This window comes from Tursiops truncatus, chromosome 8, assembly GCF_011762595.2.
Source record: "Tursiops truncatus isolate mTurTru1 chromosome 8, mTurTru1.mat.Y, whole genome shotgun sequence".
NCBI classification, from domain to species: Eukaryota; Metazoa; Chordata; class Mammalia; order Artiodactyla; family Delphinidae; genus Tursiops; species Tursiops truncatus.
In genome coordinates, this window is record NC_047041.1 from 93,065,333 (window position 1) to 93,077,230 (window position 11,898).

At 56.8% G+C, this 11,898-nt stretch overlaps 1 protein-coding gene across 3 annotated transcripts in view; it reads left to right on the top strand.

The window, feature by feature from the left end:
* Positions 1-10,103, top strand: part of CD82 (CD82 molecule) — a 51,759-nt gene extending 41,656 nt beyond the window's left edge. For 2 of the 3 annotated variants that reach the window (XM_033860501.2, XM_033860503.2), the window contains exons 6-9: positions 4,947-5,048; positions 8,372-8,578; positions 8,804-8,887; positions 9,184-10,103. In XM_033860501.2, the coding sequence (XP_033716392.1) occupies positions 4,947-5,048; positions 8,372-8,578; positions 8,804-8,887; positions 9,184-9,261 (471 nt within the window). In that variant the 3' untranslated portion in view covers positions 9,262-10,103. The remainder of the gene's footprint in view (positions 1-4,946; positions 5,049-8,371; positions 8,579-8,803; positions 8,888-9,183) is intronic. The other variant, XM_073808799.1, reaches the window with a different exon arrangement.
* Positions 10,104-11,898: the final 1,795 nt, after the last annotated feature.

Genomic DNA, 11,898 nt, shown 5'->3' on the forward strand with positions numbered 1-11,898 from the left:
TGAAGGGTGGGAGGTCAGTGAGGAAGGAGGTGAACTTGTAACTGTTTCCCAGCATGTGCTGGGAGCTGGGTTTGGTGCACTCATGCAGGCTGCACCACTGACCTGCGCGTGTGAGACCGCTGAGGCTCTGAAAGGTCATATCAGGGGCTTGTGCAGAAGGTCTGAGGGCTGAGAGCGTGGAGGGAAGGGGCTCGCAGGGTCTGGATGGGAGCCGGGGGTTGGGGGTGGTGACCTTGGCTGGGCTGGACTGCTGTGTGCTCCCCAGAGAGGGTGGCCGGCCAGGAGAACTGTGATTCCCTCCCTCCTCCTTCCCTCTCCCACCTAAGAAGCCCAAAGTAGCCAAATGGCCACGCGCATAGGACTGAGTGCACACGTGGTGAAACGTGCTCCTTGAGGACAGTGCCGCTCTGTGAGACATCTGAGATGTCTGTTTCCCTGCGATGGAAGCTTCCTGATCCACTAGCTTGGGTTTCTACTGCCATAGGGAGGCAGCTGGAGCCAGGACAGGGGGAGGCGATGGTGACCTTCCTCTTCCCTTTTGGGAAGGGGGGAAGAAGGCATCCAGGCTGTCCTTCTGGAAAGGAATGTGGAGAACAATGGGCGGAGACTCTCAAGCACCTGCGTGCAGGGCTCCCATACCTGACTCAGGCCCCACCCTCAGGGAGCCTGTGGGGGCGGGGCCGGGAGCAAACGACGTCGTCCTCCTGCTGGAATCTGGGGTAACTGGTTATGTAGATTGCGGCCGGACTCTCAGAAAAGCCTTGGATGGTCACTGAAAGTAAACATGCCACCCCCTCCACATTCACCAGGGCAAAGGGTCCTCATTTCTTGCCAGGATCCCAGGATGAAGCCTCAAAGCATTGGCAACACCTTCTGTGGGAAACCGGGAGGGGACAGGAAGGTGTGGGTCCCTTACGTTGCATGGGGGTACCTCATTGTAAGAGGCAATTTGACACATTAGAGCATGGAGAGAGGGCTGAACACCATCCCAAAGGGCCATCAAAGGAGCCTGGAGACTTACCCTGGGGAGGAGGGGGTAAAGGAGGACGTGGGTGAGTCTCAACTATCTGAATGATGTTTGTCCTGGGAGAGAACAATTTGATTTGTTTTCTGTGGTCCCAGCTGGGACTTGGGAGGGAGAGGGAGGATAAAAACTAATGGGTAGAAGTCATTTAGGCTCAACTTAAAATGAATTGCTTGTATCAAGAGCCTCCCCAACCTGCAATGTGCTATTTTGTGTGATACTGAGGTCCCCATCACAGGGAGCATTTAAGCAGAGCGTGGAAAAGTATGGGGAGGATTCTTACGTTTGGTTGATATGTTGGACTCAAAGGTGTCTTCTAATTCTACCTCTCTGAGAAAAGTCACACTACAAGGTGACATAAAAGCACAGCATGGGGTTGGGGGGAAAGAGAGTCATGCCAGAGGATGGAAGGATCTCAGGCCAGGTGGATATGGTGGGTGGCCTGCTGTGATTAGAATCTCAGGGTTCCAGAGCTGCATATGGCAGGTTATGGTCATATCTCGTCTGCTTGCCGGCTGTCTAATCTTGGGAAGTTGTTCTCACTGTCTGAGCCCTGGTTTTGTCTTCTGGGAAGTGGGGAGGATGGTATTGGGCAGAACCAGGGCTGGCTTCCTGGGTGTGTACCCCGAGCAGCCACACGGTGTCCCACACTTAGAAGGGTGCCGTGCTTGGTTTGATGTCTTGAAATTCGTAATCACTTTGAAATAAGGAGTCCTGCATTTTCATTTTGCACTGGGTTGTAAATTATGCGGCCATTCCTGGGCAAGACTCTTTATTACATGTGAAAGCAACCCAGATCTGGCTGCAGGCTCAGCTGGATCCAGGCTTCTGAAGGCTGCCACCAAGACTGTCCCTCTCCAGGCTCGGCCCTGCTCCCCTCCATTGGCTCCCTCCTCAGGCCAGCTATCCCCAGTGGCTCTTGGGGTGGCCACCAACAGCTCAGGCCCTCATCCCACCAGATCAGCAGAAATAGAGGGCCCATGTTTGTGACCTCGGGTCACATGCCCATCCCTAGACCGCTTGCTGTGGTCAGGGTGTGGAAGGCACTAAGTGGCAGCCTGGGTCTTTGCCCATGGCAGCAAGGGGGCAGGGCTTCCCAGCCACATGGAGGGATTGAGGGGTGCTTACTGCTAAGCAAGGGAACTGCTGTTTCAAGAAGGGAGAGTAGCTGTGGGGCAGGCAGAAACCACAGAGAGGTTGCAGCAGGGATGAAGTGAGAGTGCGAGTGTCTTCTCACTCTCCCTCCCTGCTCCTTCTTGTCTCAAGAATGGCCTGGTTGCCAGGGTAACTTCCCTGGGCTCCTGACACTGCCTCTTGGGCATTTGCTTCAGCTCCAAGCTGAACCAGCCCCTGCAGCCATGGTCCCCGTGGCCCAGTTGTGTCCCTCAGCCCCATTCTGGGCTGGAGGATGGTTGTGGTGTTTCCATGGAAACCACCCAGCCTCAGTGGAAACCACCCAGCTTCCATGACCTTCTCATTTCTGGGGCCTGAAACAGGGAAGTCTGTGCTGCTGCTGCGGCAACCATGCCGGGTATAAATAGAGCCCAGGTCGGTGGGGGAGGGTGGGTGGGAGGATGTGGGGAGATGGCTGTCTATGCATATGCCTCTGGGAACCCCCTCCTTTCCACGCCTCAGGGATCATCTGCTCACCGGGGAGTCGAGGTGGAGCAGAGACAGTCGGGGCAAAAAGACTGAGATTCCGCAGGCAGACAACCCCCGCTGTGTGACATGGGCAAACCACTGAGCTTCTCTGGGCCCTCCTTAAAACTGCTCTGACCTGCTGCAAGGTACGGCCATGTGGTTTAAATGCCGATAGAGCTTAATGGGTAAAAACTTGGGTTCCGGAATCAGAAGAGCCTGGGTCCAAACCCCAGCTCTTCACATGTTGGCTGTGAGTCCTTGGGCAAGTTAATTAACCTCTCTGGGCCTCGTTTTCTGCACCTCCCTAATGAGGGAACGAGGTCAGTACCTGGGCCATAGGTCTGCTCAGAGGATTCAAGTGAAATACTGCATTAAAAGTCCTTAGCATGGCGCTGGTAATAATAAGCATGAGATCAAAGTTAGCTGCAGCTGTTGTGATTACTGACAGGCAAGCTCTGCAAATTGTAGAGCTCCGTGTGCGTGATATCAAAGAAGTATTGATGCTTCGCTAAGAGTTTTATGGAAAGGGAGGGGGCAGAGAGCAGTTCCAGAGGGTGGGGCTGCCTGGGGGTGGGGCTGGCCTCGCAGGGTTGGTGAAGGCCCGCAGCAGCTCGAAGGTCGGTCTGGAGGATGTGGGTTCTCTGAGCGCTGCATTCGTGAGGAGCTGGCGGAAGCCCTGTTCACGGGCTTCTGAGCCAGGCTCTGTAAGCGCCCCCCTGGAGGCACCTGTCCCATCTCCCCAATTCCTCTTTCTCAGCAGCAGAGGACCAGGTGCGGGGCTGTCCCTTCGGTGCCCCTACCCCTCTCGGGCACCTTGCCCCAGGGTTCTGCAGGGACAGCAGGTGACCATGACCAGCCTGTCCCTGCTGGGGCACCCGGGGAGGCCCCTGGGCAAAGTCGGCAGGTGGGGCCCGGCCTCTGGGCCGAGGGAAGCGTGTCCGCAGCTCTTAGGCTGGTTTCGGGTTTGCCTCCCTTGCACAGCTGACTTGCTCCTGAAAAGCTGCGGTGGTGAGATCCTCTATTCAGAGCCCCAGTAAGAGGCCTTGGGGGCTGAAGCCCTTTGATCTCTGCACCCCGCTCCTGCCTTCACTGTAAATGGCTGTTTTCTCTGGGGGGTTAGTGAAAAGCAGGTGCTTCTCTCTTCCTCCATGGGGGACCCTGGAGTCCCAGCACAGGCGGGATGCAAACTTTGTGGGGCCCTGGTGTGGGGCAGGTGGCGGGGTTACACACGCGTCCCTTACCCGTGCTCGCCACACACTTACTCTGGCCAGGCTGGGTCAGACCCAGTCCCTGCCCCCGCAGAGCTGATGTTCCAGTGGGGGAGAGAGACCATAAATCCTGGAAACAGGGGAGCAGGTAATGACGAGACTATGAAGAAAAATATATCATGCTTCCCCTTGTAGGATAAGGAGGGTCTTGGAGGAGACAGAGAAGGGCTGACATTTTCTGGGTGGTCCAGGAAGGCCTTTCTGAGGAGGTGCCATTTGAGTAGAGCTGTAAAGAAAGTGGAAGAGTCAGCCGCATTCATATTTGGGGAAACAGGGTCCTAGGCGGAGGGGACAGCAAGTGCAAAGGCCCTGAGGCAGGAGTATGCCTCGCACAAAGACAGCAAGACCTGTGTAACTGAAATAGAGGGAGGACAATCAGAGGACACGAAGTCTGGAAAGAGCAGGGCCAAATGGCGTAGGGCCTTGTGGGCTGTTGAGAAGACAGCGGTGTGTCTGCAGAGCGTGGTGAGAGGGCCCTGGCTGGTTTTCAGCAGTGACGTGGACAGATTCCCATCTAAAGGGCCATGTGCTGCTGAGTACTGAGGAGACGGTCAGGTGGGAGGGTTTTTTTTTGTTTTTTTTGTGTGGTACGCGGGCCTCTCACTGTTGTGGCCTCTCCCGTTGCGGAGCACAGGCTCCGGACACACAGGCCCAGCGGTCATGGCTCACAGGCCCAGCCGCTCCGCGGCATGTGAGATCCTCCCGGACCGGGGCACGAACCCGTGTCCCCTGCATCGGCAGGCGGACTCTCAGCCACTGCGCCGCCAGGGAAGCCCAGGTGGGAGCTTTTGACCCTGACCACACTGGGCTTAGCGTGGTGACCGGGGGAGAAGGTGCCCAGGAAGTACCAGGAAAGTGAAAATTGGTTGGAATGGGTGACGAAACGCTTTTGAGCTCTGAGCGTGTCCCCAGTGTTTGGGGGGAGTGGGGGAGAGGCAGCTTAAACACATATGACCGGAGGTGGGGTGCGGGTTTCAGGGAATCTGACCTCGGTCCTCACTCTCCCTCTGCAGCTGAAGCAGGAGATGGGCGGCATCGTGACCAAGCTCATTCAGAACTACACGGATGGTCACGAGGACAGCCTTCAGGAGGCCTGGGACTACGTGCAGGCCCAGGTGAGGGGACGTGGGAGACTGGCCTCTGTGTGTCTGTGTGTCTGTGGCTGGTCGTCTGTGGGCCTGCGTGTGCCTGACAGACAGACGATGTTAGCGGTTTGAGTGTCAGTGTGTATCTGTTGGGGGCAGGGCTCCTGAGCAGCCCCGCTTCCTGCCACCCCCAGCATTTCCTCGCCCAGGGGCTCCGGGCGCTGGAGCCTGTCCAGGGCTGTCCCCAAGTGGCCAGAAGCAGGGGGAGCCCTCGACCCTCTCCTCTGAAGCCGGACTGGGGCGTGCTGACAGCTCCCCCTGGAGGTTAAGAAACCGGGTGCCGTGACAGTCTGCAGAATGTCTTGAGCATTTTGTAACATAAGAGAGTTTGGTGGTTATAGCTAAAAACGGAGAACTTGTCTGGCTAACTAGTTCTCTGGAAAGTTATGTGGTTACCGGGCCAGCTGTTTGCAATCAGCTGGTTAGCAGGTTCAGAATCCTTGTATTTTATCATAAAGGTTAGAAAGCTTAAGTTTTTAAATAATGGTTGTCAGCTGAAATGCACAGCCCCAAGGAATCCCCTTGTTTCCATTTTACTTCTAGTTTAATTGGGAATGAAAGTTAACGTTTATTGACAGCTTCCATATCTATGAAAATGATTCTATGATTTGCTGATATAATAAAGTATGTTGTCAGATTTCTTACTACTGATTAGCCTTAAATTCCTAAAATAAAAATATTTGATCAAAAAAAAAAAAAGAAACTGGGTGCCAGAGCTGAGATGCTGACGCAGGTCCGAGTGGAGGCTGCCTTTGGGGAGGAGCCGCGGGAACCTTCAGGGGTGAAAGGCATGTTCTATTCAAATCTTGGTCCAGGTGGTGGTTATGCCAATATGGGTGGCAAAGTTCATCAAGCTGAATTTGTACACTTTGGTGTGTGTGTGTGTGTGTTCCACCTCAAAGCGAAAGAGAGAGACTGGCTGGCTGGCTGACTGACTGACTGCTTGATAGAATGACTGACTGACTAACAGAATGACTGATTGGCTGACTGACTAACAAGCAGACTGACTGACAGAATGACTGACAAACCGGCTGAATGACTAACAGAATGACTGACCGATTGTCTAAATGAATGAATGACAGACTGATGGATGAAACAACTGACGACTGACTGACTGACTGACTGGGTTCCCAGCCTGCCTCGATGATGGACCAATCAGCACACACGCAAAGCGCCCTCAGTGATGGGACCCCAGCTGCCCCGCTTTGGTGGTCCCAGGTGTTGTGTGCCCTTGGCCAGGAGCCGCCCTCTCCATGCTGCAGCTCCCCCTCTGTCACAGAGGGCCCTGCAGACAACAGTCACTTAGGACCTGCCGGCACTGCCTGCCGGCTGCCTTTGGGGAGACCTGTGGGATGTGAGGGGCAGGGACAGGACAGCACGAGAAAGCCTGACACCAGGAGAGCGTGGAGACTAGAGATGGGTCTCTGTCCCGGCAACATGGGCATGTCCATCATCTGAGCTGGGAAGAAGGGAGGGTGACACATTCTAGCCTGCGTGCTTCACAGAGTTTTGGTGACACAGGGGGCCTGTGGCATCTGGAGGGCTCCAGGAGCACAGGGAGACGTTTTTCATGCCCCCTTTGGTTTGATCCGCAGTGGCTGAGACCCTCTGCTAAGATTAGAGGGAGCGGGGTGTCCCAGGGTGAACAAGTGTTACCCTTCAAGGAGCCTGGGGACAGAGGCGGGTCCCTGGGGAGGTGATGAGCACCCGTCATGGGAGGTGGTGGACTGGCTTGGGGATTCCTGCAGGTTGCAGGGCCTCTAGGTGATTTGACGTCTGTCAGATGCTGCTTGGGATGGTGGTAAGAAAACAGAGGGTGAGTCAGGCTCCCAGGGCTGAAATACAAAACTCAGCTACTTCCTGGCCAGGCCTTCTCTGAGCCTGTGTCCTCATGTATAAAATGGGACTGTTGACCCATGCTTACGTGAGATGAGTTTATAAAGCCCGAGGCACTTATCATGTGGCATGTGGGTGGTGATGTTTAATCATCACGCACAACCACTGAGACACCGGGGGCGTCAGTGCAGGGGCTCCTGGTGAGCGGGGCTTTGCCTGCTGCAGTCGAAGGACCAAGGCAAGCTGCCTCATTTTGCTTGGGTGTGGGAGGGCCTGTGGGTGCCCCTCAGAGGTCTGAGGTGCCAGCCTTTCTTGCTGGAGAGGAGGCAGCCAGGCACCTGCAACATAAAGAATAAATCCTAGACCAGCAACTGCCTGGAGCCGGAGAACGCCTGAGCGAGCCTGGCACGCCCTCTGCTGGCCACCACGCTGCTGGTCAGGCACTTCCCACCCGAGATAGGAAGGAAGCAGGTGGGGAAGCGACCTCGCGCTGGGCAAGGTGTCACACAGCTCTCCCATGCTAGCCCTTCAGCCTCCCGGGGGCCCTAGCAGAGTGGCTGTCATCACCCCATTCTCCGGTGAGGAAATCGGGGCTCAGAGAAGTGCAGCGGCTTGCCTGTGCACAGGGTAGGGCCAGAAATGGAAAGGACCCTCCCCCGACTCTGCTCTGCCTTCCCGGGCACTTCCCGGCACAGGCTTAGTCCCTGAGGTCCCAGTCCTGTCGGGAATTCAAGCCCACGTGTGATCTGAAGCCTCTCGGGGTCCCCTTCATGAGCCCCCAGAAAGACTCTTTGCCTCAGGAACTAGAGCATTTTCTCCTCTAAAAAGGCAGATGTACCGTGTTTCCCCTTTCACTCTGGCAACCAGGAAGCTCAGCGCCAAACCTCAGCTCCAGCATGTTCTCAGAGCCGAAAAGTGGAACTGGCCTTCCCCGGGCGATTACCGTGCTCTCCAGCCTGAGCTGGATGCCTTGCCTGCCTCGTCTCATTTAGTCCTTATAACAGACCGAGTTAGGAACCTTTGTTCCCTGCATTTTGCAGATGGGGAAGTTGAGGTCAGCACTTTGATCAGAGTTGAGTAGCTGGTAGGTGGCAGAAATGGGATTTGAACCCGGTAGCCTGACTCCAGCCCCCAAACCCTTAGCCGTGTGCCGTCTGCCCGCCTCACGTCCCGTATACCTTGACCATCTTCTTCCAACTTGACCGTCCCTCCTGCTCTGCTTTATATTTTTGCTGATTTTGTTTCCTCCTGTTTTCATCGTTTATGGTATATCCCGAGAGCCCCTTTAAATCCCTTGTGGCTCACAAATGCCAAAGTGAAGCGTAAACTCTAATCCTGGTGGATTGGCCGAGACCGGGCTTGGGGGCAGCTGGAAGGGGCAGATCTGAGCTCCTGTCCAGGAAGACCCCAGCTGAGCGGGCGATGGACTCGAACAACCTGTCCCCTTCTCTGCCCAGGTGAAGTGCTGCGGCTGGGCCAGCTTCTACAACTGGACAGAAAACGCCGAGCTCATGAATCGCATCAACATCACCTACCCCTGTTCCTGCAAGGACAAGAGCAAGGACAACAGCAGCATTTCGCCACAGACGGGCTTCTGCGAGGCCCCCGTTGGCAATGGGACCCAGAGCAGCAACAGCCCCGACGAGTGGCCTGTGTACAAGGAGGTGCGTGGATGGCTGTCGGGTAGGGCTGGGCTCGGTGCACAGGGGGTTCAGACCCTCGGTCCCCCCGGCTCGCTCATCTGTGTATTCATCAATGTCTCCATTCAAGGAACACCCAGACCCCTCTGTGCTGGCCCTCCAGGCTGGGGGTGGCCCCTCCTGGGGATTCTGAGTGATGGGGTGAAGTGGCCCATCGTGGGGTGACGTGGCTGTGTTCTCCACTTGTAGGGCTGCATGGAGAAGGTGCAGGCCTGGCTGCAGGAGAACCTGGGCGTCATCCTTGGCGTGTGTGTGGGCGTCGCTGTCATCGAGGTCTGGGTCCCGCCCCCTCCAACCCTCCCCATGCTGCCCTCCCGGGTCGTCCCTGCTCTGCAGGCCTCCAGTGCGGGGAGGGGCGGGTTGAGGCTCTTCAGCTTCTAGAGGCCCTGCGGCTAACGTGGCCTGACCGCTGCCCCTCGCCGGCCCCTCTGCCGCCTGAATCACGGGCTGGTCCTGAGGCTCTAGTTGAGGATCAGCTTCATCCAGGTCAAGGCCCGTGTGTTGACCTGGGGCCTCTGGGGACCTGGGCAGCCCGGCCTGACTCTGACTCTCGCCTTCTCCCTCGACAGCTTCTGGGGATGCTCCTCTCCATATCCTTGTGCCGGCACATCCATTCCGAAGACTACAGCAAGGTCCCGAAGTACTGAAGTGGCCGCTGTCCCCACCTCCCTGCCTGTCCCCCAACCTCAGGGCTCCTAGGGGTCTCCCTGGCTCCCCCTGCAGGCCTGCCTCCCACCTCACTGCCAAGACCCCTTGTCCGTCCTGTGCTGGCTGGAAGTGGGGGGCGTCCTGGGGCCTGGACCCCTCTCCTTTGCTTTTCTGCCGCCAGCCTTAAGCCCCAGCTCTTCTGTGGCTCCTCCGCTCACTGTCTGCCAGGGTTGCCTTAGCGACTCCGAGGAAACGCTCCCTGCACAGGTGGGCTGGGTTTCTCCCTGCCTTGGGGGCTGTGTATATGGCGCGGGAGGAAGTGTGTTAAAAACTTGGGGGCGGGGTGGATAAGGCGCCCTGGGCTGTCGGGTGACTGCCCACTGCGTGGGTCAACTTTGTTTCCACTACTTTGTTTCTACTGTCCTCGGTTTTCACATTTTCGTTGAGGTGGGAGGGGGGGGCTTTACCTGACATGAGGAGAGCACCCCTTCCCCAGCCTGAGCCAGCCCCACCCGGGCAGCTCAGATCAGTCTGGGCCGTGCTGTGGGAGCGGTGCCTAGGTGAGCTGGGCTGGAGCGGGACTGCCTGGGCCAGAGGGTCTGGACTGGCCCTGGGCCGCCTAGGGAATCAGACGGGTGAACCCTCCGGGTGTGGCACAGAGCTGGCCCTGCATTCTCCAGGACCCTGAGCTGTCCAGGGAAGCTAGAGGATGCTTTTTCCTGTCCTCTGTCCCCTGGGGACTGGGTGGGTAAGGCTGTGCCTTGTAGGGGAGTGGGGAGGGGCCCTGTGTACAGTTCTGTAAAACATAGATGACTGATTATTAAAGAGATTTGTAACGATCCAGCCGGCCATGGTGGGGATGCTGCTTCCCCGGGTTGGGGGAGGACCGCAGGGGAGAGGTAATGTTAACAGAGTGGCTGGGTCTGCAGGAGAGCGTTGTGGGCGCCTGACTGCTGTCTCCAGGGCCGGGGGCCCTTTGGGGGCATCTCTGGTCCCCTGTTCAAGCTGGAGCCATGAGAAGTGTGACGCCTGCCTCTTGTCCATTTGCATGGCTGCCGGCGTGGCTGGAGTTGGATTTGTGTGTTCAAACAGGTGTAGATGGTACCCCTAGGTTCCGGCCTCCGAGACCAGGGTACAGGTGCCCCTGGGCTGGCCGCGGGGGTGCATCAGTGAAGCCACAGAATGAACTCCGCCTCTTTCTAGAGCATCTGTTTTTCACAAAGGAAGGAAACGTTTTCATATTAAAGAAATGTGATGGAGTAAGATGTGCAGAGTTCAGGAGGTTTTTAAAGACGCAAGATGAGACTTTAAAGGAAGCTCTTACTTGTGCACAGGGGTGAGCCCCACACACCCCCTGCCCAGCATCACAAAGCCCAGAGGAGGTGTTCAGATGCTCTGCCATCATGGCGGCTTTAGGACTTATGAGGAGGAAGTTCCCTGGGGTGGAGGGGGCGGTGTGGTGGGTGGGGCAGGCTGGGAGAATGGCCAGTCTAGGGTGGCACTTGTTCCGCCATCTCCTCCTCTCCAACTTCTCCGGGACGGGGCCCTGGAGGCAGAGGAAGGGGCCGTTGGGGGACTTGCCTCCCTGAAGCGGGGCGAGAAGGGTAGTGGAGGTGTTTCAGCGGGACCCACCAGGTGGCGCTGCCGCCCCAGCCTTGGAGCTGGTGGAACCCAGAGTTGTTGTCAGGTCACTCCAGGTGCGTCACCAGCTCCAGGCCTGTGGGTCTCTCAGTCGGGTGGGTTGGTTAAAGTGCAGATTCCAGGGCTCAGCAGATCTGGGCTGGGGAGAAGGAAACTGCATCTTTAGCAGCCCTCCAAGGTAATTCCTGAATCAAGTTGCTTTAGTTCCTCGGGCTCTGAAAAGATGTTGGCTACAGATGCTCCCCAAAGAGAGATGGGCTGGAGGGTGGACCTGGGAAAGAGCCCTTGTCTGGACAGGAAGGAGGGAGGGGTGCACCTTAGAGACAGTCTAATTCTTGATCTGAATCCAGTTAATTTCTTGCAAGAGGCTTTCTGCCGCTAAAATCCAGGGCAAACCCGCTCTCGGGCCTGTGGGAGGTGCCGGGCACAGCCCTGGGCTGAAAAAACCTTCAACTCCAAGGGGCTGTTCGCCGCAGTCAGGGACTCTCCCTGGAGCTCTTCCCAAGCTCAGAGGGCTGAGGGCTCTGAGTGAAGCTGTCCCAGCTTATTTCGTGTATAATCTGCCTCATTCCACAAAGGAAGTGCATCTAAAAAAATATAAAAACTTAGAGAAAAGTAAAGTTATGAGGAAGTATAGACTTGGGTGAAATAAACACACGTTTATTTGATTTGCCCAACCTGCTGATGGCAAATGCACAGTGAGGGGCTGCAGGAGGAGGGCGCTGAGGAGCCCGGGGCCTGTAGGCAGTGGCGGGAGAGTCTAGGTGGCCACAGGGCGGCGCTTCCCTGCCCTTCAGTGACGCCTGCGGATGGGGCCCCTAGTGGGACACCTGGAAAGGTAGGTGTGAGGGTGTTGGGTGTTGCAGACAGGGGTCTCTGCCCGGGCACTTTCTCAGGATCCATCAGGACCCAGGAGTTGGGGACGACACCAGGCTGGGGCTAGTAATCAACTGAGCACAAGGAAACCTCGGGCCCCTTTCTTCCCCATGCACAAC